We start from the raw sequence: 26792 nt of genomic DNA on the forward strand, positions 1-26792 counted from the left end.
TTGAGCTTCCCCTTTACCAACCGACACTGGCAATCATGGTAGAAGATGGTCAAACTTCTCCTACAACTCACACAATATGTACAGTGGACCCCATCTAGCAGTGGATTAGAATAAAGATATAATTAATTATACGGTACAATGAAATGTTGCACGTTCACAACAACCGCGTGCAACCACATTTCTATTTTGACTAATTGTTATACTGTTGATGTTTTCTCAATATGGCTATGTTGTTATTTTGCTTAAATCAATTTCATACTTCATTAAGAAGATAGTAAAGTTAATTTGGTATTGCATCCAAGCGAAGAAAGTTAATCATGTACCGGTAAAGTCACTTTGAATAATATTTTGCAAACAAAACTTGTTTGAAGGAAATTCACATTTGTAACAAGTGCAAAACATATACGTTAACTCCTTATACACAAAGTATTCATTGTTGCAATGTACCAATGTAAATTAATTAATACAGAAATCGTTAAGTTTATGGTTGTACAGGACATACCTGGGCATTCCGAGCTTATATATTTTACATGAAATATTGGCATCTAACATAAAAAAAAATTATACATCACGTCACAAACAAAGAAAATATATATATAGTCACGTAGAAAGAAAATAAATTAAATAATTTAAATTTCTTTCTACGTGACTTTACCGAAAGAACCAAAGAGTAATTCCTGCCGTCACGAAAGCTTCGAATCTAGTTCAAAAGATATATAGTTGAGATGGAATTATAATGTTAACTTTTTCAAAAAATTCCCTTTGCTACAAGTATACAAATATGTGTATAGTAGAACAAGAGTGATGTTTTTTGTGAACTATATATATAAACATGAGACAGGATGGTGCTTTTCACAACTGTAATTCAAAGCAAAGTTGTGTTTTTTTACGTGGACACATGCTCACTTGATCAGCTGTTTAGATAATGTACACGTCCCAACATAAACGTTTGAGATTCATAGCAGAGCACACTTTGACTTTTACATTACTCCCAGCATTCATAATTGATGTTGTTGTTTCATATTTACACAAAAGTTTTTTACACGCTTTACCAAGATTATCTACATCTATGGCAGAATAACTCTAACAGTATAAATATACATTACCGTGTCTTTTTATGAATTTAAGTGAGCAATTGCTTCCCTTTTGATGCATGTTTAATGGATTCCTGCACCAGTCATCAATAAAGACCCTGAATAGAAAATATGACCTTAATTTATTCATGCTCTATATATTAATAAGTTTGTATCCATTACAATTTAATAAAACAAAACAGTGCTGTATACCACGTGAAATAAAGAATATTACAATGTGTAATTTAAATGCATGAAAAATAACAATATACAAAAATAGCCACTTTAACTGAGATATTACACAGATGCACATCAGCTTGCTTTCCAATTCCTGCAATGTTTACAAAATTGTCAAGATGCTCTCCACAGCAATAATGAGAGAAATTGCCCAAACATGCACAGCCATGTATCGACATAAGTACTTCAGAAAGCAACTTACACACTTCCAGCTGGATAGTCTGCAGGATATGATTTTTTTTATTATCTACTATATATCACATGGTCACACCTATCCGAGAAAATTGGTGGATTTCTTGTCATCTATATATATATATTCTTAGCAATCTCCTTTTTTGTCGCAACCTCACTGTTTGATGTCAATGTGATTGAGGTAAGGTGAACGCACCCGCAGACCAGCATGCCGATGGTATGGTAAAAAAATTAACCCGTAAAAACTAAGTTTTTCACTCTAAATCCTTTATATGCGTGGCGGCTAGAGTCCTCTCGTCCTCTGGCTTGAGATGGCTGCCACCTATGGGTCAGATGATTGTCTGCCAGCATTAAGAAATTGGTAATTAAATATTTTAAAAAATTTCCCTAAACAGTGTAAAATTTTGGAAAAATTTTCATGAAAATTAATTGTCACGCACAACGAGTGTGTGTGGAAAATGTCAGCTCGATTGGATCACGGGAAGTGGGTAAAAAACGACCGAAAGATTTGCACGATCGTAAGCAAGCAAGCAAGCACGCAAGCACGCAAGCAAGCAAGCAAGCGAACTTAATATAAAGGATTTAAAAAAGGACCGACATGGCGTGGAAGTCCTTCATCATTTGGTGGATTGAGAATGGCGGGATTGTATTTTATATTGTCGCCTATTGTGGTGGAGTGGTTATTAGCACATTTCGCTATGAACCCGGCAAAGTTGAGTTCGATTCCCGGCCACAGGAAATCAGTTGCGAGTGATATTTAAATTTGTCCTGGGTCTCCCCTCTCCATCAACCCACACTGACCAATACCAAGGTCAAACAACACTCATGACTGGCAAGGTGTGGGGAAGCCTTCATATTCCAGTGGATTGAAAAAGGGTTATACGTTACTCACATGCTCTCCATTATGTCATGTGCTTAAAGCGACGTGCATGACACACTAAAGGTACAGTGCCTTTTCGGCTCAGCGCAACGATCAACCATAGACCATGCTACACTGCCTAACACAATATTCTTCGCTTATCATTTGTTTTCTTATGTATAATCACTGTCCACATGATGATCAAGAATGTATTCTGCTATTGTACATTATAAGCAAGGTTAAATTTAGATTCCAGGACACACTTTGGAGAGAGAGATGTGATCAACCCTGGGTTTACTATATAAGTCCATAAAAAAATATCGTGAAGATAATTTACACGAAAAAATGCACAACAGTCAAAGTGCAGTTTTAATTTAATAGACTACAAATTTGTCATTTTAATAACGAGATACAAGCCCAAGTATTTATAATTGAGAATACAATTAACTGCTTGTTTCCAGAAATTCAGGAAGGCATTAACTACAAATGTTAATATGTTGACATAATTTGTATTGTACATGTTGTAATGATGAATAATATCTGTGTTTCATTAAAATAGCATGAATAGTTTTACCTTTTACCGAGATCCAGATGTGATTTTTTAAAAGAGCTAATTTATTGCCTTCAACGAAACACATCAAAAGCGAAGCAGAAACTATTTAAAAACCATAACATTATGAATAAACAGCACCTTTGATTAGCACATTTGGCTGGTGTGAAAGAAGTTCAACATACAATAAACCATACATATGTAAAACCAATACATTAAAATAATCCAATGCATTTTAGCCAATCAATATGAGATCATAATAATTAACATCACTTTGAAGACCTCTTCATTTCATGTCAGTCGTGGGAGTTGTTTGACCATACTTCATGCTGGTCAGTCTGCACCGATGATCATGGCTGGGAATCAAACTCAGGATACGAAGTGCATAGTGCAGTGAACTAACTACTGCACCAATGGCCAACTGGAATGGATATGCTGTAGATTAATATTTGGAAGGGATTTTACAGATAGCTTTTCATTGTTTTTAATTCCCACTCTCAGAACCAACTGTAAATACAATCATGGACAACCCCGTCTCCTGTCTGCACGGTTTGTCCAGTTTTTTCAGTATGATTTTCAATTAGCAGCTGTACTTTCGGTCTCATTTTTTCTGCCGGTCCCATGTGTACTCTCTATCCTGTTTGTACTCCTCTTCCCACGTGATATTATTTGTGCTCAGTCTTGACCGTCGGTACTCTCTGTACTGCCCATCCCATGGACATGAGTGTCTTGCTTGTCCTCCCATGCCTGTGTATGCTGTATGTCTCATTTGTGTTGACTGTCTCATTTATATATTTTTGTCGCCTCTACAGTAATTTCGTTCAAAATCCAGTCCTGATGCCTTCATTTTCTTCTGCCCAGCCACCGCAAGCCCAAATAGCTTTTGTTCGGTCAGATAGAGGGGTCTCAACGAGCTCGTCACGGGCTAGAGAAGAGATGGAGTGATGTGGCACGAGAGGATGTGGAGCTGAGTGGACTTGCCAATGACTGGTACCAGCGGTGTCAAGATCGGCCTCTGTGGAGGAGGTTCGTGAAGGACGCTGCTGGGCAGTTGGAGGCAGTCGCCCTCCAGCAACGGAGGGCAGAGAAGCGACTCTCACAACAACGAGCAGAGCACCAGGCGGCTATAACACAGCAAGTTGGTACAGTAGGGGGCACAGGTGGTGCATCGGTCAGTCATCTCAGTCAGCCAACACATGGCACTTCACGTGGCCTTAAAGTGCACATAGCCTGACACACGCGCTGCGGTGATGTCACCGCCACTTGGTGTCGAATGGTGGTTTTTGTTGTTGTGTTTGTACAGCATCTTGAGATGCAGTTGCATTCACAGCCGATATTATCAGAAATGCTTTATTAAAAAATTATGTAGAAATTACAATTTCAACATATAATTATAAGCACAAAGGCTGCACGTTCACCAAGGAGCATAACATGTCGTGTAGAATGCATTTTTAAATACTTTGACAATACGAATTTACAATCATAGTCTCTAAACCATGCATCATAAGGACACGTATTTAACCTCTCCCCCACCCACCCCCATCTCTCTCGCTTTTTGTTTTTCTGCACAGCGGTGGAGAGTCTGCTCTCGAGATTGCCCGATTTTTGTTCGAGATGGACAACGTGACGAGTCTATCGGTGACGCGACGCATCCTCTGGCAAGTCGATTACGACAACAGGGGTCCCATTCTGGATCAAGACCGCATCATCACGGAGCTGACCGTCACTCAGAGGGACATCACTGCGATAAAGATAATCCCAAAGGTGTGAAAACGTTTGAAACGAAAATTGCTTGAAACCAGCCTGACTGTGTGTGTTTTTTGGGGGGGTGTGTTTTTTTGTCTCGCAGGAAATCATGCAGCTATAAAATTCACACAGCATTCGCACTGTTAACCGAATGACCCCAGATGACCCATTGTGCTTGTGTGCGTGCCTGTTGTTTTTAGTGTTATTATCTAAGTGGTTGCAGTGGCTCTACTCGGTTCCCTTGATTGTTTAGCCATGCATTGATCACCAACACCGCAAATAGCCAGCCAGCATTGATCTTTGAAAAAAGACATCCTGAGGAGTCTGCATCAAAATACTAAACACTCGAGGCTGCGCGCTCGTGTGCATATAATGCATTTCGACGCTCAAGCTAATTTGAAAGGGGGCCGGTGCATATCACAGGAAAAAGTGTTGCAATTGTGTAAGCTTGTGAAATCGAGCATTATGTGGCCCTCACCGATTATGGATTTCTCTTTTTTTTTTGCAAATTTAGTTTAATTACGAGTTAAGTTTTAGCACATTCAAATTCAATAAAACACACACGTTTGTAAATTGAAATTTTCAAAAATACGACTATTGGGTAAACTTTTCTTACAATTAATTTCTTATTATTAAATGGTACACAGTTAATTTCTTAGTGATTTTTGTTGCTGTTCATATATTGTATCTGTTAAACATTACATGAAAACGTGAGGCATGGGCATTGTAGCTGAAAGGCTTTTAAAAAGTCAAGGCTCGAGCCATTTTCTGGAAGTAATTGAAATGTACTTTTTTACATTGTGTAGAAAATAATTATGTAGGCATGTTTGTTTACTTTATCATGGCCTAAGGGCCTTGGTGCTACTAATGCAGTCACAAAAAAATCCCCACCGAATTTCCTACAGTTAGCTACTATGATTTGAAGCTTTCGTGACTGCAGGAATTACTCTTTGGTTCTTTCAGTAAAGTCACGTAGAAAGAAAATAAATTAAATAATATAAAACGACGTTTCGATTGCAACACAAGCAGTCGTCATCAGGTAGAACTAAATTTGAGAAAGAGACAAAACACAAACACGGAAATACACAGACAGACACACAAGCAGAGAGAGATAACACAGAGACACACAGAGAGAGACACACAACATAGACACACAGAGACCCAATGCCTCTGTGTCATGGCCTTAAATAGAGAGAGAGGGGGAATAGGGCAGAGTGAGAGGTGGGTCTGCTGGAGCAGAGAAATTAGCATTACATTTCCAATTTTTTTTTGCTAAGTTTGTTTTCTCAAACTACCTATTTCTATCTCTTAAAACTTACCAGGCTCTCATAGGTCCTCGCTCTTTCTCTCCCCCAGCCGCTTCGGGGTGAATTTCCACACAACTCTCTCTAAATTTACCAGGCTTGCTGGGTCTTTCTCTTCCCCTGCTGCCGTGGGGTGGATTTCCACACAGCTCTAATTTAGCAATCTTTGGAGAACGTAATCAACCAGACTATGCGTTAACTGTGTGTTAGCCGACTCTCTGCGTTGCATTGCATTACATTTTCCAAAAAATACTAAGTTTGTTTTCTCAAACTGCCTATTTCTCTCTCCAAAATTTACCAGGCTCTCATAGGTCCATTCGCTCTTTCTCTCCCCCGGCCGCTTCGGGGTGGATTTCCACACAGCTCTCTCATTGACATGCTAATATCTCTGCTCCAGCAGACCCACACCTCTCTCTCTGCCCCCCCCCCCCCCCCTCTCTCTCTATTTAAGACCATGACACAGAGGCATTGGGTCTCTGTGTGTCTATGTTGTGTGTCTCTCTCTGTGTGTCTGTGTTTTGTCTGTTTCTCAAATGTAGTTCTACCTGATGACGACTGCTTGTGTTGCAATCGAAACGTCGTATTCTATTATTTAATGTATTTTCTTTCTACGTGACTTTACCGAAAGAACCAAAGAGTTAGCTACTATATTTGCGTCATAAAACATATTCTGCATAAGTGATTGCATTGAGTTTTTTTTTTCATTTTGATTCGTATGATTAATTAATCGTAGAGAATTGTGTGCAGAAAAAAAATATTGTGAAATGAAAGTACCTGCAAATCAGAAACTCTTATTACAAAGTGTATGGAGTAATTCCTCTTTTCCAATATTGAGAGTTCCACTCCAATACAAAATGCAATTGAACCACAAAATAAATGTATTTTTAATCTCCTTCAGAATCATTACATATTGTAAAATCAGAATTCCTTGTAAATAAATTTATTATCAAACCACACGAAGAGACGATTGCCATGAATCACAGTGAGAAGGAATAATGGTCAATTATAATTATATCTCTTCGAAAATGTCTTCATACAATATAGTGATTGGCAAACTGAAACCACCTTGTTGCAAACTAAACGTCACGAACTCCAAAAAAGATGTCCACAACTTGACAAGGGGGCAATGACAAGCATATGACACTCGTTTTAATTGCCCATTAAAGGAATGTTTTGATTGGTATTTTAATCAAATACATTTCTTATTCATTGCTCTGAAAATGGAAATTTCCCTATCAATAACAAAAAAGGTATTGTTCAATTATTCAACTTTATTATAACACTGATGGTAAGCCGAGTCACTGCAGCAAATTATAGCATTAATTTTGACTTAAAACTTTTGTGACTGCAAGAATTAATATTCTTGGTTCTTTCGGTAAAGTCACATAGATAGAAAATAAAATTAAAATAACAGATAATAAAATTAAATAACATAAAATAAACATTCTACAATGGAACATTCTACAAAGAAGCTGAAGGCACCCCAATGGGTTCTCGCTTATCTCCGGTTGTGGCCAACATTTTCCTAGAAAATTTTGAGATGGACGCCATCCAGGCTTCCACTCTACGCTCGTCCTCGTGGAAGAGATACGTGGATGACACGTTTGGCATCTGGCCACATGGCCGACCGGCTCTGAAACAATTCCTCAACCACATCAATTCCAAACACCCAACAATCAAATTCACCATGGAGGTAGAAAAGGATGGCATGCTAACTTTCTTGGAAGTCTTAATCAAAAAGAGACCAGATGGCTCATTGAGCCACTCTACCCATATTCACGCCTACCTAAAACCTGATTCCCACCACCATCCATCCCAGAAGAATTCCCTCATCAAAACGTTACACCATAGAGCTCAATGTATCTCCGACCATGAACACCTGACCAATGAACTCAAACACGTACACCAGGCTCTCAAGGCGAATGGATATTCTGACTACACAATCCGCAAAGCCATCACCCCAGCCGTGAGGAAGAAGCCATCTGAAGATCCAATCAAAACCATCACCTTGCCTTACATATCAGGGATAACCAAAAGGATTTCCAAAATCTTGAACAAACACAAGATTCAGGTCCGATTTAACACAGTGCATAAAATTCGTGATCTGATCCCATCTGTGAAGGACACGATTCCTGACTTGCAATATCCCGGCGTCTACACACTAAGCTGTATCTGCGGCAGCAGTTACATTGGGGAAACTAAACGCCATGTCTCGGACCGTGTTCGTGAACATAAGGCAGATCTGAAACACGGCAGGACCAATACTTCTGCCGTGGCTGATCATTGTTTTAATGTGGCTGGCTCACACGAAATTGATTTCTCTAAGACGATGGTACTTGACAAGCTGACTGGCTATCAACAAAGATTTGTTCACGAAGCCATCCATATATACAGACACAGACACAATTTCAACCGAGATGACGGTTTTAAACTCAGCAATCATTGGAAATATGTCATCAACCACTTCGGGTCATGACTTTATTTGTGTTTTCTTGTCAACCTCTACCATCAGCAGTGTGGATGGGTGTAGCGAGGTGCAATGCCCCCCCCCCCCCCATCTCTACCCCCCTCTCTCTCCCCGATCTCTACCCTCTTCCTCCCCCCATTATCTAACACACTTGGACTGCGCCCTCGCCTTTCAGCCCCCCCCCCCTCTCTCCCCCTGTCTCTGATCCCCCCCCCCCCTTCTCTCTCCCCCTGTCTCTGCCCCCTCCCTCCCCCCATTGTCTCCTACATTTGCGCTGGCTGCCCCGCCCACTTTGAAAGCCCTTATAAGCAGTTGCATTTAGAGCAGCGGTCGGGAACCTATGGCTCGCGAGCCATATATGGCTCTTCCAGTGACTGCATATGGCTCCCAGCCAATTTTGAGTTGAAAAAAAAAGAATACAAAAAGAAAAAAGAAAAAATCAGTTTGGAACTGATTTTAAAATACTTGTGATATTGCTTAATAATACTGTGTCATTTTAAAGTAAACAGAAATTAGTATTGAAGATAAATTTCACGGGTCACGCCTGCATGAAGCTCAACCAGACCACGTATGAACCAGACTACAAGGCCATCAGCAAAACCATGCAGCACCAGAAGTCGCATTAAAAGTAAGACATATTTAATTTATTATACGTTAAAAATACTATATGGCTCTCAATGAAATATATTTAGAAATATTTGGCTTTTATGGCTCTCCCAGTCAAAAAGGTTCCCGACCCCTGATTTAGAGGCTTGCCCCCTCTTTTGTCTCCGCCTGATGAAGATCGCTTGTGTTGCGATCGAAACGTCGTGGGTTTTTTGCTTTTATTTTCAAATTATTATTATTTTTTATCTTACTTAATTTTATTATGTCATTTTTATTTAATTTTCTATCTACGTGACTTTACCGAAAGAACCAATAAGATGATAGCATTAGTATTCAGGCATGCATGCTGTAATGTACATATTTTTTTCCCTGGCGTCTGGCTTCCACAGCATTTGTCTTGTAAATATAATGGTAATTAGAGGGGCATATCCAAACCACTTTTTTCACAGTACAACAGAGAACCGGCAGAACATAAATGTCTTCACCGTGATGGCCGATGCCCACATTTAAATTGTCACACTGCATATGAAAAAAATTCAGAAAATTTAGACTTACATAATTTTACGTGGGCAACTAGGTGCTGGCAGAAATGTGTTTTGATTGAATACATTTAAAGTCGAGTTATTATGTTTCAATGGATGTAGTGCAATTCATGTGGATATTCATAAAACTGAAAATACTTTTGTAGCGACTAAAACACTTTGCGAAAATTACTTTTATTTGCACGTACAAGCAACCACAGGAAAATGATGACTCTGCAACTTTCGCTCGGATTGTGAGCAAAACAAAGAGCGACAATCCATGTGATAAAGGAAGCAGCACATGAATTAAAAATAGATCAAAATAACAGATAGAGGCAGAGAGGAATGCAGGAGCACGTTTGATTACTTTTCACGAACTTTTACAGTCTTCGTTCAAAGATGACACTAAAGATAGAGGTTATGTATGCGCTTACACCATGCTATGCATTTTACAAATCATGACGGTGCCATTACGTTTTCCTTGGGACTTACGAAGACAAAGACATGCACGTTTCATCATCCATCCTAACATTGACGTGATGTGTCCTCACTTGTGAGCACCACATGTGTTTGTGCATGTCTGAGTGTGCGCGCATTCATGCGTAGAACTGTATGCCAGATTCACTAATTGACATTTTATGGCCCTCATTGTTTCTCTAATTTGTGTCCCTCATCCCACGTAAGTCTCAATATGAATATGTAATACTCGCGGATTGAAGTTGTTTTTGTATTTCAGACTATATGACAAATAATAAATATTTTTAAACATATCCCTGTAAAATTTTGATATAAGCTTTCGTGACTGCAGGGATTCATATTCTTGGTTCTTTCGGTAAAGGCACGTAGAAGGGAAATAGTAAAATAATAAAAATATAAAACAATTAAATGTAATTGTTTTATATTTGTATTATTTAATTGTTTTATATTTTTATTACTTTATTGTTTCCCTTCTACGTGCCTTTACCGAAAGAACCAAGAAAATATATCCCTGTTGTTTAGCCATCCAAGGTCCAAGTGTGACAAATGTTAAACAGTAATACCCCCGGGTTTACATCGGGGGTGCATTCGTGGGTAGGTGGAGGCGAAGGCTGAGAGGCGACGGATACGAGAAAGGACAGATGGATGCTGTCCGCTACATGAGTGTGAGTTGAGGTGATGCAAATCGGGTAGAGGTATTAATGATTTGATGACGTATTTGCAAACGGCGTACGAGGGGGAGACATACATCGGGGTATTGTTGTATACGCTAGCTGGTGTTTATATCCAAATATTGATATAGGTATTGCTAAGGGCCATTCCTGAACATTACTGTGCAATTGTATTTTGCTTTTAATCGGTTCCTCTGGCGTACAGCATCTTTCATCATTTGTTTTAAATCAAAAGTTAATTCAGCCGAGATAAACATATTTACTCTGAAAGGGAACACATTTGATAACGTTTACATTTTAAATGCACTACTAGTGGGACACATCAGGGTTACATTGAGAAGTATATTTCCTCGACTTTCGTAATTAATGTAAAATATCCGTGGTTGAATTGACTACAGAGTGTGTATTATCATGCATTGGAATTTATGTAGTTGGTAGAATTTTCATACAAGATCTCATCAATATTGTAATAATGTTACCAGAGAATATTGCACTGTCACAAGTTATGAATTGCAAAAATAAAGTTAGTCCAAGCGTCACTTTTTGTTTAAAGTCACTCTCAGGAATGAAATGTGATTTAAATATTATCAGTAAGTGATCCCAAAGTCAAATGTTTTCAAGTGTTCAACAAAGATGCGGACATTCATTTGAAGAAGAAAACCCATCATAATCTCAACAAACTTCAGTACAATTTAGTTACAAGTGCATTATAGCCTGTGGTTATTCTCCATCCTCAAATATTTGTTGAATCACGATTAACCTAATTTAGTTTCAGAAAAGTACGGACGTGGTAAATGTCATGGGTGCAAAATACTGTATAACAGTCCCTTTGGATGGCCTGGATTCCTTAGCAAGGGAATCTCAGCCTAAAGCAAATATATTTTTGTTAAAGTAATAGATCCTCAGAATTAAATAAAGGCAACGGAAGCGTAAAATGCAGAATTATAACACCAACGGTAGTGCAAACAGAATTTAATTTAATACCCTTTTATCATCAGTCACCGCGTTTAAAGGTCACTCGTTTCAAGAAAAAGAAAGAAGAGAGATGGGGTGTGGGCAAGGAGGGAGGGTAAGTGGCAGCCAGAGAAGGTTCAGGGGAAATATGGAGATGAGATCGGATTTACTGTTATGGTTTAGGAGTGGGGGAGGGGCAGAAGTGGTGTCGGAGGCTGTAGAACTGCGGTAAATGGAGACACGATCATAGGCTGACACGTTAATGACTGCATGCGGTGATGTTTGAGTGGACACTATTTAGACATACATTCACTCACGAGTCAAGTTCCAAGAACGCATCGATAATGCGCAGTGCTGTCAAGTTTTTTTTCCATCTGTATTCCACAATCAGGACTGGCGTGCATTTGTCAAGGTGGTCACGTGGACGATCAGTAACCGCGTTCGCGCTACTTGTTGCAGATGTTCGTGGTTTTCTGTGGGTGCATTTACCAAGTGGATGATAAAGATGCCATGACATCATTTGAAAAACAAGTATAACCCGTAAAAACAAAGTTTTTCACTATCAATCCTTTATATGCGTGGTGGCTAGAGTCCTCTCGTCCTCTGGCTTGAGATGGCTGCCACCTATGGGTCAGATGATTGCATGGCACCATTAAGCAATTGGTAATTTAATATAATATTTTTGTCCTAAAAAGTGTAAAATTTTGGAAAAAATTGTTCACGAACATTCATTGTCACGCACAACGAGTCTGTGTGGAAAATGTCAGCTCGATTGGATCACGGGAAGTGGGTTAAAAAACGACCGAAAGATTTGCACGGTCGTAAGCAAGCAAGCAAGCGCGCAAGTGAACTTAATATAAAGAATTTAATAAGTATAACCCGTAAAAACAAAGTTTTTCACTCTAAATCCTTTATATGCGTGGCGGCTAGAGTCCTCTCGTTCTCTGGCTTGAGATGGCTGCCACCTATGGGTCAGATGATTGTCTGCAGTATTAAACAATTGGTAATTAAATATTTAATTTGTTTTCCCTAAACAGTGTAAAATTTTGAATTTTTTTTCACGAACATTAATTGTCTCGCACAACGAGTCTGTGTGCAAAATGTCAGCTCGATTGTATCACGGGAAGTGGGTTACAAAACGACCAAAAGGTTTGCACGGTCGTAAGCAAGCAAGCAAGCACGCAAGCAAGCAAGCAAGCGAACTTAATATAAAGGATTTAAAAATAGGCCATGTCTGCCGGTGTCGTGGTTCAAGTAGATTTTTCTGTTTTTTTCCTAGATGTTTCTGTTGCGCGTCGTCACTTTAAGATGTTCTTTATTCATGTTTGTTTGTTGATTCAAGAGCCGCATGGCTCATAGGGCTATACCTAATTAATGAAATAAAAACTTAAAAGTATGCCAAATTTGAAATGTTACCGACAAATCGCTTGATTTTGTAAATCCACATCACAACTTCACCCTCTACCGGCAGACGACATCCATCTGTAAAAGCTTGTGGTATAAAAATGGCGCAAATAGCAAATGTACTACGTTATTAAATGTTATGTTTCGAAGGGTGTGAATTTAAATACTGTTTTAGAGTTGACGCAGCCCATCATCTTTCTTGGCTCAATGAAATGAGGGGCACTGTGTGAATATTCATTGGTGACTGTCCTTGCTGAGAGCCACTGTTCTTGCTGAGAGCCACCAGTGAATATGAGTGCCACCACATTACTCGGTGATATTAAACATGTGCATGAGTTGAAGGAAGCTGATTATCAATTTCTTCGTTCAGCTGTTACAAAAAAATAACACGAAACTTTGTTGGTATTATTTATTTTAATATAACTTCCACTTACCGCCTTGCTCGTGTCAGACCACGAGTGTGTGAACTTCTGTGTGCGTACTCGTGAGTGTTTGTGCAGTTGAATAACAAGTGCAAATTCGTTTTTCTTCAACGGTTTTACTTAACGCGATTCTCGTGTCGTGGTCAAATCTTGTAATCAAAATTTAGTTTACTTCCTGTTGACCAATCAATTCCAAAATTTTCACACGTACTCAGATCCGGTGACAATGCATGCCTGTATCAAAATCGACATCAATCAATTAATCCGCTACTTTAAAGCAATTCACATTTTTTATGGACGCCTTATCTCCATATACAGTATATAAAAGGCAAAGTTGTGATTATGTGTGTCTGTTCAAATTTTTTAGCGTACTTCCCGACATGCAATAATCTGGAAATTTGCCATGTGGGTACTTTCCAGACTGTACACCATGCAAAAATTATAAAAAAGACACTTTTATTATACATTTTTTTGGATGGGGGAGCTCAATAATCCATATCTGTTTTTTGCACGGCAAGTGAGCTGTGACGTCAAATCTGTCACGTGACCCGCGCATGTGGAAGCATAACGCATTGTCGTGTCGTGGTTAGCGCGCTGCGCTTCGAACCCGGCGACAATAGTTCGATCCCCGCTCACGGCCACCACCAGTGACGATTATTTGAACCGGTCCTAGGCCTCCCCTAGGTCGACTCAGCCTCAAACAATTAACTGGTGTGGTGTGTGAACATCGCCACTGGGGAGACAAAGGCGGCCGGGCGTGGTGAATCCAAGTCCCGGGCGAAGCCGGCTAGTTAAAGCTAGTTATTTATATATATATTTGTGTGTAGGTCAAAAAGCCGTGGTCCCCAAAACTCTCGAATCGCCTCGCCCAGGAAGCAGGCTCCACGTGTTTCAGGCGCCACGTGCTTCAGGCGCGCCTGCTCCTTGTGAACGAGTTTACGGGCACCCTCACTCCACACAAACAAAAAATTGTACATTGAAGATTAATTTATAAAGTAATCAATTAATTCAAGTAAGCGTTGATGTGCGAGCAGGCGCCGCATCATTGACGTACTTCTCGACCGTCAGTTAAACGAAGTTGTTAATAAAAACCGTGGACATGTGTCTGCACTGTTTATAACCCTCACACCCAAGGAAACGAGCAAAAAATGGAAATGCCTTCAAGAAATCTAATCAATATTTACCTCAATGAGTTTTGTATACGACTCACAATCATCAGCTATCCACTGTTGGAAGAAGGCCTCCGCAATCCAACGGAATATCTCACTATACTCTGATTATTAATCCACTGAGCGCCCGCACGCGACCTGATTTCATTGCTCCATATCTTCGGTAGACGTGCTCTCGGACCAGTATAAAACTCATTAAATGTAAAGATCACACGTATAGCATATTCCAAGAGATATTCAAGTGAGAATGACTCTTAAGAAGTGAAATTGGTTTCCTGATTAAATGGGTGCTGAGTGACCCTCATCTTCCATTTACAGCCTTGAACTAATGGATAAAATTAGACGTTCCTATGGCAGGGGCAAGTATTTCTATAGAATACCACTGTTGACTTCCCACAAAGATACTTGTTTTATTACCCTGCGGGGATGATGGGCTAAGTTAATTTCTGACTGGAATTTGAACTCACAATAATTTTAAATGACCTGCATGATCTACCCACTGTGCCAGCTGGCCAGATATATAATTACACTAACTATAATTGCACATTATCATTACGTAGAATTATCTAAGGCGTTTGTAATTGTCAGGGCTCCTGAATAATTGTATCCAGTCACAGTTTACATAGCTTATGGTCGGTGCAAAGTTGATGAGAGACAATTAAGTTTTGGATTAAAATTGCAATCACAGAGAGCCTTGGTTAAGTTGTTCATTCAACTTTACTGAATGAAGCCTATGCCTGTATGTCATACAACTCTGAAATGTTGAAGTGTTTATTATTGGATGATTACATGATGATTAAAATGTGAAAATCAAGTACTGTATTACTCTCCCCATTTTCAATGTCAATGGATGTCAGTTTTCCCAGAATAATGGAACTTCAGTTTTCCCTTAAATACACTGCCTATATTCCTGTTTATCAAATTATAACAAGGCATCTGTGTTTATCACATCCATTAGCAATTCTCAATCTACTGCAGGGAAAATGTTTCTTCCAACTCTCCTTCCCTCTAACCCTCAAACTTTTTGCTACTCTTGACCACTAACTCCTGCAAATGTCTTGAACCCATTACTTTAACATTGTGATTTAACAATACCCTTCAATTGGTTACCAGTTGGTATCTCTCATTGTCCATCTGTAGTTTACCCTTCAGGCCATGTGCTAGGCCCAGTTCCAATTTAGCCACTTAATGTTCAGCAAGATGTCCTTGAATTGTGTTTCATTCGCAGTGCAGTTACACTATTTGATTTTTCGTTCATGACACATTTTTGTGTAGTGGCTAGTTTCCAATCTGTCCTCTTTGTCAAGGACCAATTTCACATTGCCGTTCATATACATGGATTATATAATTTCCATTTCAATCACAGGGGAAGATTTATTCTTATATATGCCGACTAATTTCTTGAAAGGTGCTCATGATAATGACCAGATCAAACAATAATTGTAATTTATCAAGGGTATATATGTAGTGAACATTGCTGCTTTTTCCCACCAAGTGTTTATGGTGATCGGCTGTCTTAAGGGTCCGTCAACATATTGGCTTTTAGTGCCAAAATGAAGAGCAGTTAGACGTTACATTTAAAGTCAGGCATCGCTACCATGTTACATACGAATATAGAGGAATACTCATAACAAACGTACCCATGAAGCATGTGTGGGCACGTTGGCAGTGGATTGGTTAGCACACTGCTCTGTGAACCTGGTGACCCGAGTTTTGATTGCCAGCCACAACATCCCTGGTGAATTATGATCAAGTGCTGAGCCCAGTGGAGGTCTTCAGCCATCAGTAGATTGACAAACGGCTCTAAATCATAACACGTTATGCTTTGAGCAACATACACCACACGGCATATGTATTAACATAATTATTGTTATTACTATTTACGTAAAGAGCACTGCGTATTGTTCCTCCCATACGCATTGTGTGCGGTATAACCTATTCTCTGTTCACGGTGCCTTCCCTTGACAGTCCCACGAGTTGGTGAACACGGCCGTGCTGACCGGCAGGCCAGTGAACATACCTCTCAGAGTCATCATGCTGGAAGCAAATGGCACCTTGTCAGACGTGACGCAGCGCTCTCACTGCCAGTCGGAGGACGAACATGTCATCAAGGTACAGTATAATTTACTCTTTCACGTGAAATCATAGTCGCACTCCTATGCTTTTGAAGAGCCTCAGTAACTGGTAGTTGCTAAAAAAAAACCTGTTAATAGAAATAAATCCGTCAGCGGTGCAAACTCACCTTAGTATTGGTTGTACTGTCAGACAAACGATCAACGTATTCAAAATGAACCCATCACAATTTATAATTCGTAAATAAACGGTAAAATGGTGGGATGTTATCTCCCTCACCTGGTACGAAGGAGGTTACTGGGTTCGATCCTGTATATTTGGTTCTCTCTCCCTGTGGTCGCTGGGATTTTTCTCTGGGTCATCCGGTTTTGTCTTCCATTTTTTGATTAATTCGTGTAGAGTATTTGGTTACTATACATTGCTGCATGTGATAAGCTACTTCGATGAGCTGTTATTTGTGAAAAGGTCGCCTCTGAAAAAAGAGCTATTAGCTCAGTGGGCTTTACTTGCCAAAAAAAGTAAGTTAAGTTTTTTTTTATCTACGTTTTTATGTTTACTTTTTATTAAATGTTTACGTGTTTAACTATATACATTAACACTATGTTCCGAACCATTCGAATAATTATATATCCATAGGCACCATATTTTTTTATTCGTATCAGATTATATTTTTAAGCTGTTCCTCGAAGATCAAAGCCACATTTTATTTTAATGTCTTCTGCGATGCATTTTCTGTGTGTTATTCCCCCGTTTAGATCTTCAAGAAAATATAGCACTTGAAAGACCCCTAGGCTTTTCATTTATTGCACCCATAGTCAGAGTGACCCATTGACCGCTGTCTTTGTGTGGTTTAATTAACATTGCAGGGGACTACTTGCTAATTACGTGCCAGCTTGTATAAATAAAGACAGTAAGGCCTGAAGCGTGGAGTCCCATCAACTATTAATTAAGCTCGCACGTGGCCCTCCTGTGGTGGACAGATTCTTCCAGATCTTGCTGCACTTTTTCTGGATCAAACATGTCACTAAGGGCACATTCCCTTATCATAGGCAGTACATTTTAATTGGAGCTATTGTGTCACAAAGTCTTATGCGAGACTTGAAAAGGCTTTTTTACGAAAAAATAAATAAAATTTCCATAACTCTACATGCTTCCTTTGATATTGTGTTTTATAACAAGTATATATTTAAAAAACAAGTTTAACGTGCTGCGATTGGCATGTCTAAGGCAAATAATAGTACTTCACAAGGTCTCTCCATTCTATATGCCCTACCCAATTATTACTCAAAGTACATCTCACATGGCATGTCAGATGACGAGACTCTTCAAAGCGCTTCACGTTTTGTTGATAGACTGCAAGAAAGGAAATATTGGAATTAATTTGCTACATCCAAAAGGCCAAGTACATGCTAATTCTAGGTTGAAAACAACTTGTGCACATCCTCACGAAAAGCACAATGTGGTTGACAACGTATTGTTAATGTAAATGTATGCAAGATAGTGTTTTTATTTTTGTTATAAGGGTCGCACTATACATTTATGGTGCATTTTATTTCGAAGTAAGTATATCAACACCGCAGGTGCTATTTCTCATTGATGTATTAATTCGGATATGATGCAATTATTTGATCAGCAGGTCCATTTTGGTGGGTTAGAGAGTGGATACTACCACGTCTTCCAAGAAGTGACCAGAATGAAAGAGTAGGCCAAAAATACCCTCAAGAGGGGTGATCGAGAGCTCCCTCTAGTCGTGGCCCTTCCACCGACAGTGGTGTAAGTAATTGCAGGGCTGCACCTTTCATCTGTTATTATTGACACAAATATAAAAGCCTCCATATCCATTCTAGATTTGAAGCTTTCGTGACTGCAAGGATTCATATTCTTAGGTTTTTTCGGTAAAGTCACGTAGGTAAAAAATTTAAATTAATAAAATAAAATAAAAATAAAATAAAAATCACGACGTTTTGGAGGCAACACAAGCTTCCGTATTCAGGTGGAACCGTCACAGCACGACTGCTGCATCAAGCTGCATCAAGCAGTCGTGCTGTGACGGTTCCACCTGAAGACGGAAGCTTGTGTTGTTGCCTCCGAAACGTCGTGCTTTTTATGTTATTTTTTATTTTACCTCCATATCCAATCAAATAAACTAAATTACCTCGCTATCCTATTCAGGTCCCCGTAGAAAAAAATGCAATTATTTGCACTTTGTCAGTGTCAATCAGCATCTAGCAAAAGAACAGAAGTACAAATGTACAATGCTTATTGACTTTTTTTTTCAACACACAATGCGCACTGAAATCGTGCAGCGGTGGGCTCCCCTTTATGCTACGACTTAAAAAAAAAACTCATCCGGGGAAATTAGTTTTTTCCCCATCAGCCTTCTTCTAGAAACGTACAATAATTCGTATTGCATTGTAGGTTTCCTCGGCCTGCCAGTCTGCGTACGTGCAAGGAAACGAGAGCAGGGGCTCTGTGAGGGCTCGTCTCCAAGTGAGCTATGAACACCTGCGCACCTCCCTGGACCTGACCGTCTGGCTGCCCAAGCTGCCTCTTCACATAGAGCTCTCCGACGGCCAGCTGAGCCCCATCAAGAATTGGCGGGTGCCTATTCTTTACGATAAAAGGTAAACTAATTAAGAATTGCCAGGCACCCCCCCCCCCCCCAAACAAGGAAATCGTGTTGTGTGTCATTACATGTGTTAAGCAGTAGAGCAGAGAGACTAACAACAGAGAGAGAGAGACAGTAAAATCAGCATGGAAGGATGGACGGTGATAATGTTTTGTAAATGGAATTGTGTAAATATGGAATAACTAGCTTCTTTGCCCGTCCTAGGACTGAAGCTGTAATATTTACGGAAAAAATGAGCAGAGTATAATTGTATCTTGTGTAAATTGAATGGCAGTGAATCTTTCACGAAAGTATGTCATAAAACAACACTTCACTGCATTTCACTGTAGCATTGTATATAACTGACCTTCAATTTGTTCTAATTCACTGCTCTGATAATTTATTCTCTTCTGCTTTCGGTCGCTGGGGTTCAAATAAATTGGATTGCAATACAATATCTGGAAAATCACCGAGAAATATCAACTTAACCGAAATGTAGAAGCATAAATTAGACTTATATTTTGTCTCAAGTGCTGAAGAAAAAAGTAAAGACCCCAAATCCACTTTGTTGCTGCGTAGAATGATTTATTAGATTCACTTTCAATAAAGAAACGTTAAATATAAAGCGAATTTGCGAAAAATATATTTCCGTCGACCTTTTTAATGAGGTGGGGGGGAGGGGTGCGGCATGTGTAGTGACGTCACACGCGGGATACAAACTCCCTCATTAATAATCATGAGCGGATGACGTCACTCACGTGGACCCCGGCCCCACCTCCTCATTCATAATCATGAGCGGGTCATTATTTTCGATTGAATATTTCAGATTAACGGCTATAGGCTACTTTTTATCATAATTTAGAAGCAAATATTAGACTTACCTTTTGTTTCAAGTGCTGAAGAAATGCATAAAGACACCAAATACACTTTGTTGCTGCGTAGAAATATTGATTTGATTACATTTCAATAAAGAAACGTCAAATTTAAAGCGAATTTGCGTTAAATAAAGATTTCCGCTCGACCTTCCGCATGAGTGTAAAAATCCACCCGCTCATGATTATTTTATTATTAATGACGGGGAGTGACGTCACGCGCGTTACACACATTTCTGGGCTATTATAGTAATTAATTACCCTGCTCACCCCCCCCCCGCCACTCCTCACGAATCATAACAACTCAATACATTGCTGAGACCTGATTCGAGAACATGTTTTCCTAACATGTCTGTAATACATGGCAGAATCTCAATTAGTCACTGGGATTACAAACACAAACTATGAATTGAAAAACGAACATTCGTCCACACATTATTTAATGTGTGTATTGTGAGCTTAATAATAGGACATTCATAGATGAATTGGAATTGATGCATCATGCCACTCCGAGAAAAAGAATGTTTGGCATCGTTATTGACAGGGAAGAAGATTATGGTGATGGAAACATTTTGAGTCAAGAGAAAGATGTTCCAGGTGGGTGAGTGAGGTCAGCAGGGAGTGAAGAAGCAAACGGTGATTGACAAAGGTCTATGACCTGAATGTTACAAAAAGTAAACATTCAGTTATATTTACTTTATATCTAAGAAGAATTAACACATTTCACAGCAACGGGAAAACTCTCTCGATTTTACAGATAAAGTATCTGAAACCCCCACTAGTGTTAAATGAGCAATTGAGAAATATATATTTTATTAAAAATCTCAGAGAAATCTGGAGAAAAAATTACGAAATGGAAATCCATGGAAGTCTGTTTTTATCAAAGACCCCAAATTCACCAAAGATTACTTGCCAGTGACTTCCACCACAAGTTTTCACAGTGGAACAATAACTTGAGGGAAATAAATAGTCCAGGCAATTAAATCACGTGCGCTGTGATTACGTGGCGTAGAGCTACACAAAGAGTCCCTTTGGGCTTCAGAACACCAGTGGAACTGAGTGCATTGGGCTTGAGAGGAACTAAGTAGAACTGTACCGCCATTTAATCAGCGTGAGTCATTGTTTTGTATCTCAGAGCGCAGGGGATTTCAATCACGTATTGTAGGACACAGTGCGTTGGTTGGTTGATTGTAAGTGCGGTAAGTGCAGTGTTTGGCATGTGGAATGGTTGTCTTTCGAATGCACCGAAACGTTTTGCTATTCACAGCTCTGGACACTCTGCACCCAATTTTACATCGAGGTGTATAGTGGCGTACCTCGCGCAAGTAAACGCACAGGGAAGGCAATGCAAGCTGCAATCCCTTTACAACCCTTACACCCCATGCTCGTGCATGATAGTATGTGCATAACGTTTTCACTTTTGCACAATTTAGTAAAGACGGTAAATAAGATAGTCATAAAAACGACATAGGTAGGCAGTAGAGGTGCAGTGATTTCGTTTCCTAAGGGCAGTGACAGATGAGAATCGAAATTATGTCTGAACCAGTCCCTGTCACCCACCAGGACTCCCATCTCTCCCACCTGTCCCCCTTCACCAATCTGTCGCACTGAACAGTGTGGTGACGAATGGTATAAAACAACATCCATGACCAACACAGTATGGGAGGGTTTGCACCCAGAAGTGGTGCGCCAAAAGGCTTCAGATGATTAATAATTTAAATGAACACTTCCAGAGCAACACTGAATGTTCTTTGTACCAAATATCAAAATAGTTCACGGACAAATTAATACCATTTATTGTGCATAACCGTGAAGGATATCTGCATTATAACTAGCCATAGTCATAATTTCCTCTAAACTTTGCATCGGCAGTTAATCTGAACACACAATGCTCCTATAATCGCTAATTATATGGTATAAATGCACATAAATATAGTATATATTTCGTGTTAAATCTTGTAATTAGAAGTGTTGTGTATAGCACATAGCAAACAACAGTTTATCCCCTGAATAATGTGTAAATTCACACAGCTCAGATTCGATGAATGAAGACACTGATGAGAAATGTTCAACAAATCATAAAGCATGTCTCACAAATAAGTAGTAATGCTAACTTGTGAAAAGAATAGGCCTTTTAAACTTGCTCACTTGCGTGCTGCATACGTTACAATGATGATTCTGATGTGCATTACATTTATTAACATTTGTACTGAACATAGTAGTCTTTGCAAAGCATTCACGGGACTGTTTGAATTCAATTTGCAGAGCTTGTCCTCCGACAATTGCATAAATGTGTCGTTAAACTCGCCACCACCCGACACAGCCAATTCGTAAGGTTTTTCACGTAAAGAAAACATGCCATTTAGTTACTAGTTCAGCACACCGATGTGTTGGAGATGAAACCCAAAACATTTACAATACGAGTATGACGTTTCGCCGGTAATTACATCCAGCCTCATCAGGCGGCAGCCAGAATTGTAGTAGAATCCTTCTGTTTCAGTCTTAAATAGAGGATGTAAATGTGATGTCATCACTGTGAGCCAATTAGGTGCGGGGATCATGGGGGGGGGGGTGGAGGGTTAATGTAGTAATACATTACAAGGGTTTGACGACATTTATATTTACGTGATCTAACCCAAAAAACCTCCATTATGGATAATATTCGTGTTAAACTGGATAATATTCGTGTTAAACTGACAATACATAATGTCCTTTAAAGGATTTCGTTCAAATGCTGAAACCAGATGTGTCACTCTCCATGGCACCTGTCATGTTTGAAAGTGGGTTTTTGATGGGCATTTTTTCCCAGTAAATATACTTTGATATCTAAATTGAAAATTGTGGTATTTATATGAAAAAAATAATTGCCATTTAATGACATATTAAATTAACAAAAATTTATGCTGACATGAAACCACCCGTAATAACTTTAAGGGAGTTACGATGTTTAAAAACATCAGGGCATCATACATTTGATTAGCAAATAAATCTAAAAGTTAAAGTGTCTCCATGCTTAATGAGTTTTGGAGAGTATAAAACAAATTACATGAAAGGTTTTAATCAGCCAGTCTCATTTATGTAAGAATAAGTATTTATTATTTTTGTTAAGGTATGTTTCAATTCAAAGTTGCGGTATTAACAAGACAGTTTTAATGAACAACAGTAGTGTGACGATTCTTACCATGCTTCAAGTCTGTATATTTTACTTCAACGGACATTATGTTACTGAAATAATTTTTTACAATTCATAACATGGTTTTATTCCACAGATGGCAAGACTATATCTAATATAACATATTACGGTTTTAGTAATATAACCAAAGAACACAGAAAACGTGCGAAAGTTATTTTTAAGATTATAAGACCAAATTTTACTACCCAATTGTATCATAACACATTTGTAATGAATTATCACTTTCATGAACATGTGATCAACGATTCTGTAACGAAAACGGAATAAATTGATAGTCGACATGTAAGGCAGCATTTAACAAGGTTGCGTGAGATGTAAAATATATATCTTGTGAAAACACACTCGTGTATTGTACTTTATCTATTTCTCAAAAAACTCTCTCTCTCTCTCTCCTTAGGGAAGGTAAAGGGAACGAAGACAGTGAATTGAAAATAAAAGGCTGCACCCTGCAGGTCCAGCATGCTTTGCTACACGTCTGGACACAGCTATGCGCCAGCGGCCACAATGGAACGGATCAGATCACAACGCTACTCGGACCAGAGTGGTTCATGGATGTGACCGAACTGGTAAAGAGGCAAATAGAGGCTGAAGATACGAAAGTCGTTCACCTCCGCGGTGGAACAGTCGTGATTGGGCAAGAAACTGGAACCACCAACCTTAAGGTTAGCGCTGCATTTTCAAAAGTGAAGCCACATTATCAACCGTGTGCCTGTACACATGCCAATGTCAGGAATGCTATTGTAGAAGATGAAGATTTTTTTAAAAATACCATATTATGGAAGATGAAGATGTTACTGTTGTGGAAACAACCGTTTTATTGACAATTCTTGTATGGAGAAAATGTTCCTTGAAACGTATAACACCTCAAATAAGACATGTAGGTGTCATTCATTTACACACACTGCATTGTAGCCCACTACACAAATATATATATATAAAATATTAGGCGTTAAGGAGAAATATATATTAAATGTTACGTACCTTTAATTAAGTTTACATAAATTCTAGTTAGGGTGAAATCTTTCACATAAATGATATTATTATATTATTCTTTCGTATGGCTAATGTAGATGCAGAACAACAACTAACATTAAGGAAAACAGCATGAGTAGTATTGTACAAATATATTCGTATGTTACCATACAGGATACCTGTCAGTGTAAGTCACGTAAATTTAGCTTTGATTTACATATGTTTAAAATCTTAGCACAATATGTCCCCCCTTTTTTTTATCTGACTCATATTCCAGTCACAACCCTTGTCTTAAGAACATTAGATATGGTGGTGATTACGCATATTGTGTTTCAAGAGGAGTCCAGAACCAATCAATTAGTTTAGACCTCGGTGAGATATCGTTTCGATTCATTGTTTTACAAATCAGAGGATGAGAATATCCACACAGGAAGAACACCAACCCGTATTAGTCTTAATAATTTACAATGCATTTTCCACAGGTGTGGACTCGAGTCATGTGACTTGGACTCGAGTCAGACTCGAGTCATGAATTTGATGACTTCAGACTCGACTTGGACTTGCATAACAATGACTTTGTCCCACCTCTGGCATTTTCATGTATGCGGGACTTGGGTCACGGGCAAGGTTAGGGTCAAGATTGCGAGGTCGTTAAGGCCAATTTGGCTGATGCCACCAGACCCTGCCATCACTTTCTGCCTTTTTCTTGATCCCTCAGATGTTGCACAATAAGCACAACCAAGAAATTGCAGTGCCCCACTATCTGATTTTAAGTCTTCCCCTTGGTTCCTGATCTTTTGGAACCAACTCCATTGCCTGCTTTAGTTACTGTATGTGTCATCATCTCACACACATGCCTCCTCTCGGCTTCATCTACAGCGCTTTCTTGTTATATTTTTTACTTCTAAGTTGCATATCGTATCTTTCATGAAAATCCTTGCATCTGTTCAAAGGTCAAACACCAATTTTTCATTCTTAAATTGTTAAGATCTAACTGACTGACCTTTACATAAAACAGGTAAAAGTCTATTTCACCATCAAAAACAGAAGACATTTACATTTATTCATATTGGTCCATCGGCCTTCGAGGAATATTTGTTTGAGTGGATACACACTGGTTCACTTTGAACTTTCTAAGTCCCATAAGCAGAGTTTTTGTTATTGAATAAATTCTGTTGAGTTACTGTACCTTGTGTTACAGGCAATAGCTTTCCATTAAAAGTTCATCAGCTGTCAATGGAAGGGCTCTGGGCAAATCAGTGACATTTAAATTTATTTTTTATTTTTAAAGTGTTGATAATGAAATTTAAAGCAATTTAAACCTTTAGGCTGTTCCTGTGCTATAGGTAAACCCAATTATAATCCGTTTGCTAATTTTTTTCAGTTTAATGAAATGTAAATCAGTCGCTCGGTCAGTCGTGATGGTTGACATATAAATTATTGTATAGACATGGCCAAGGGGTAGTGTATTATTTACCTTTAGCTTCAGAGATTTGTAATTCGAGCCCTGGCATACAAACCAAGCAAATGTGCGATCTACTTCACAATAGACGCTAAAGATCACGTGACATTAAAAATAAAACATGTCCAGCCAGCACGAGGGTCCAAATTTTCCATATTTGAAAATCACTTGAAAAATACCTAATTGGGTAATGCCACACAGGAACATCGTCCCATACTGTCAAACTACTGCAGACTATACCCACCTGTGAAACATTGCACCTTCGTGATAGCCTTGTGCTATACAGATAGTGCAAACATCAAATGTACTGATAATTCGATTTGATACGACACATGCAACAACAACAACAATAATAAAAGATGAAGAAAAAACCCCACAAACTTCCCACAATCACTCTCGCCTACTTGCTTCACAGGTAATCTCACCTGTGTCTGGCGGCGTGCTTGGGGAGCGCGCGGTGACGGTGAGCGAGGAGAAGGTCTCCGTGAGCGGGCTGCACGTGACGCTGCTCTCGGGCCTCTCCCTGTCTCTGCGGCCCAGCAGCAGCGAGCCGGGCGTCGTCGTCGCCAGCACCACCGCACAGCACGGCCTGCACTCGCTCAAGCAGGTGAGAGGCTTCGGGTGTCCGGGCTCAAAGGAAGTACCTCTCGATTTAAAGCTTTCGTGACTGCAGGGATTCATCTTCTTGGTTCTTTCGGTAAAGTCACGTAGAAGGGAAATTATAAAATAATAAAAATAAAACATAATAAAATTATTCTCACGACGTTTCGGCCACAACGCAAGCAGCCGTCCTCAGGTGAAGAAAGGTCTGTCGGAAAGACAGCATCTGAATGAACACCACCAGGCTTGGCAGCGTATATTTAAGCTGGGTTGGAGGGGGAAGAGCGCCTTGACAAAGGAATTTGCATATCAAGAGGAATTTAGCATATTTATGGGAAATGCAGACATGGGATTAGTCAC

At 39.3% G+C, this 26792-nt stretch overlaps 1 protein-coding gene across 1 annotated transcript in view; it reads left to right on the plus strand.

Annotated features, from left to right (window-relative positions):
• The window catches only part of LOC133348461 (transmembrane protein 132E-like), a 149535-nt gene that overhangs the window by 97964 nt on the left and 24779 nt on the right, over positions 1 to 26792 (plus strand). Inside the window, exons 4-8 of the mRNA XM_061561276.1 lie at positions 4483 to 4675; positions 16621 to 16764; positions 19144 to 19349; positions 23796 to 24060; positions 26248 to 26439. Of these exons, the coding sequence (XP_061417260.1) occupies positions 4483 to 4675; positions 16621 to 16764; positions 19144 to 19349; positions 23796 to 24060; positions 26248 to 26439 (1000 nt within the window). The remainder of the gene's footprint in view (positions 1 to 4482; positions 4676 to 16620; positions 16765 to 19143; positions 19350 to 23795; positions 24061 to 26247; positions 26440 to 26792) is intronic.

The sequence above is a fragment of the Lethenteron reissneri genome, chromosome 27 (assembly GCF_015708825.2).
Source record: "Lethenteron reissneri isolate LAM-NWPU_2019-01 chromosome 27, ASM1570882v1, whole genome shotgun sequence".
Classification (NCBI taxonomy): domain Eukaryota; kingdom Metazoa; phylum Chordata; class Hyperoartia; order Petromyzontiformes; family Petromyzontidae; genus Lethenteron; species Lethenteron reissneri.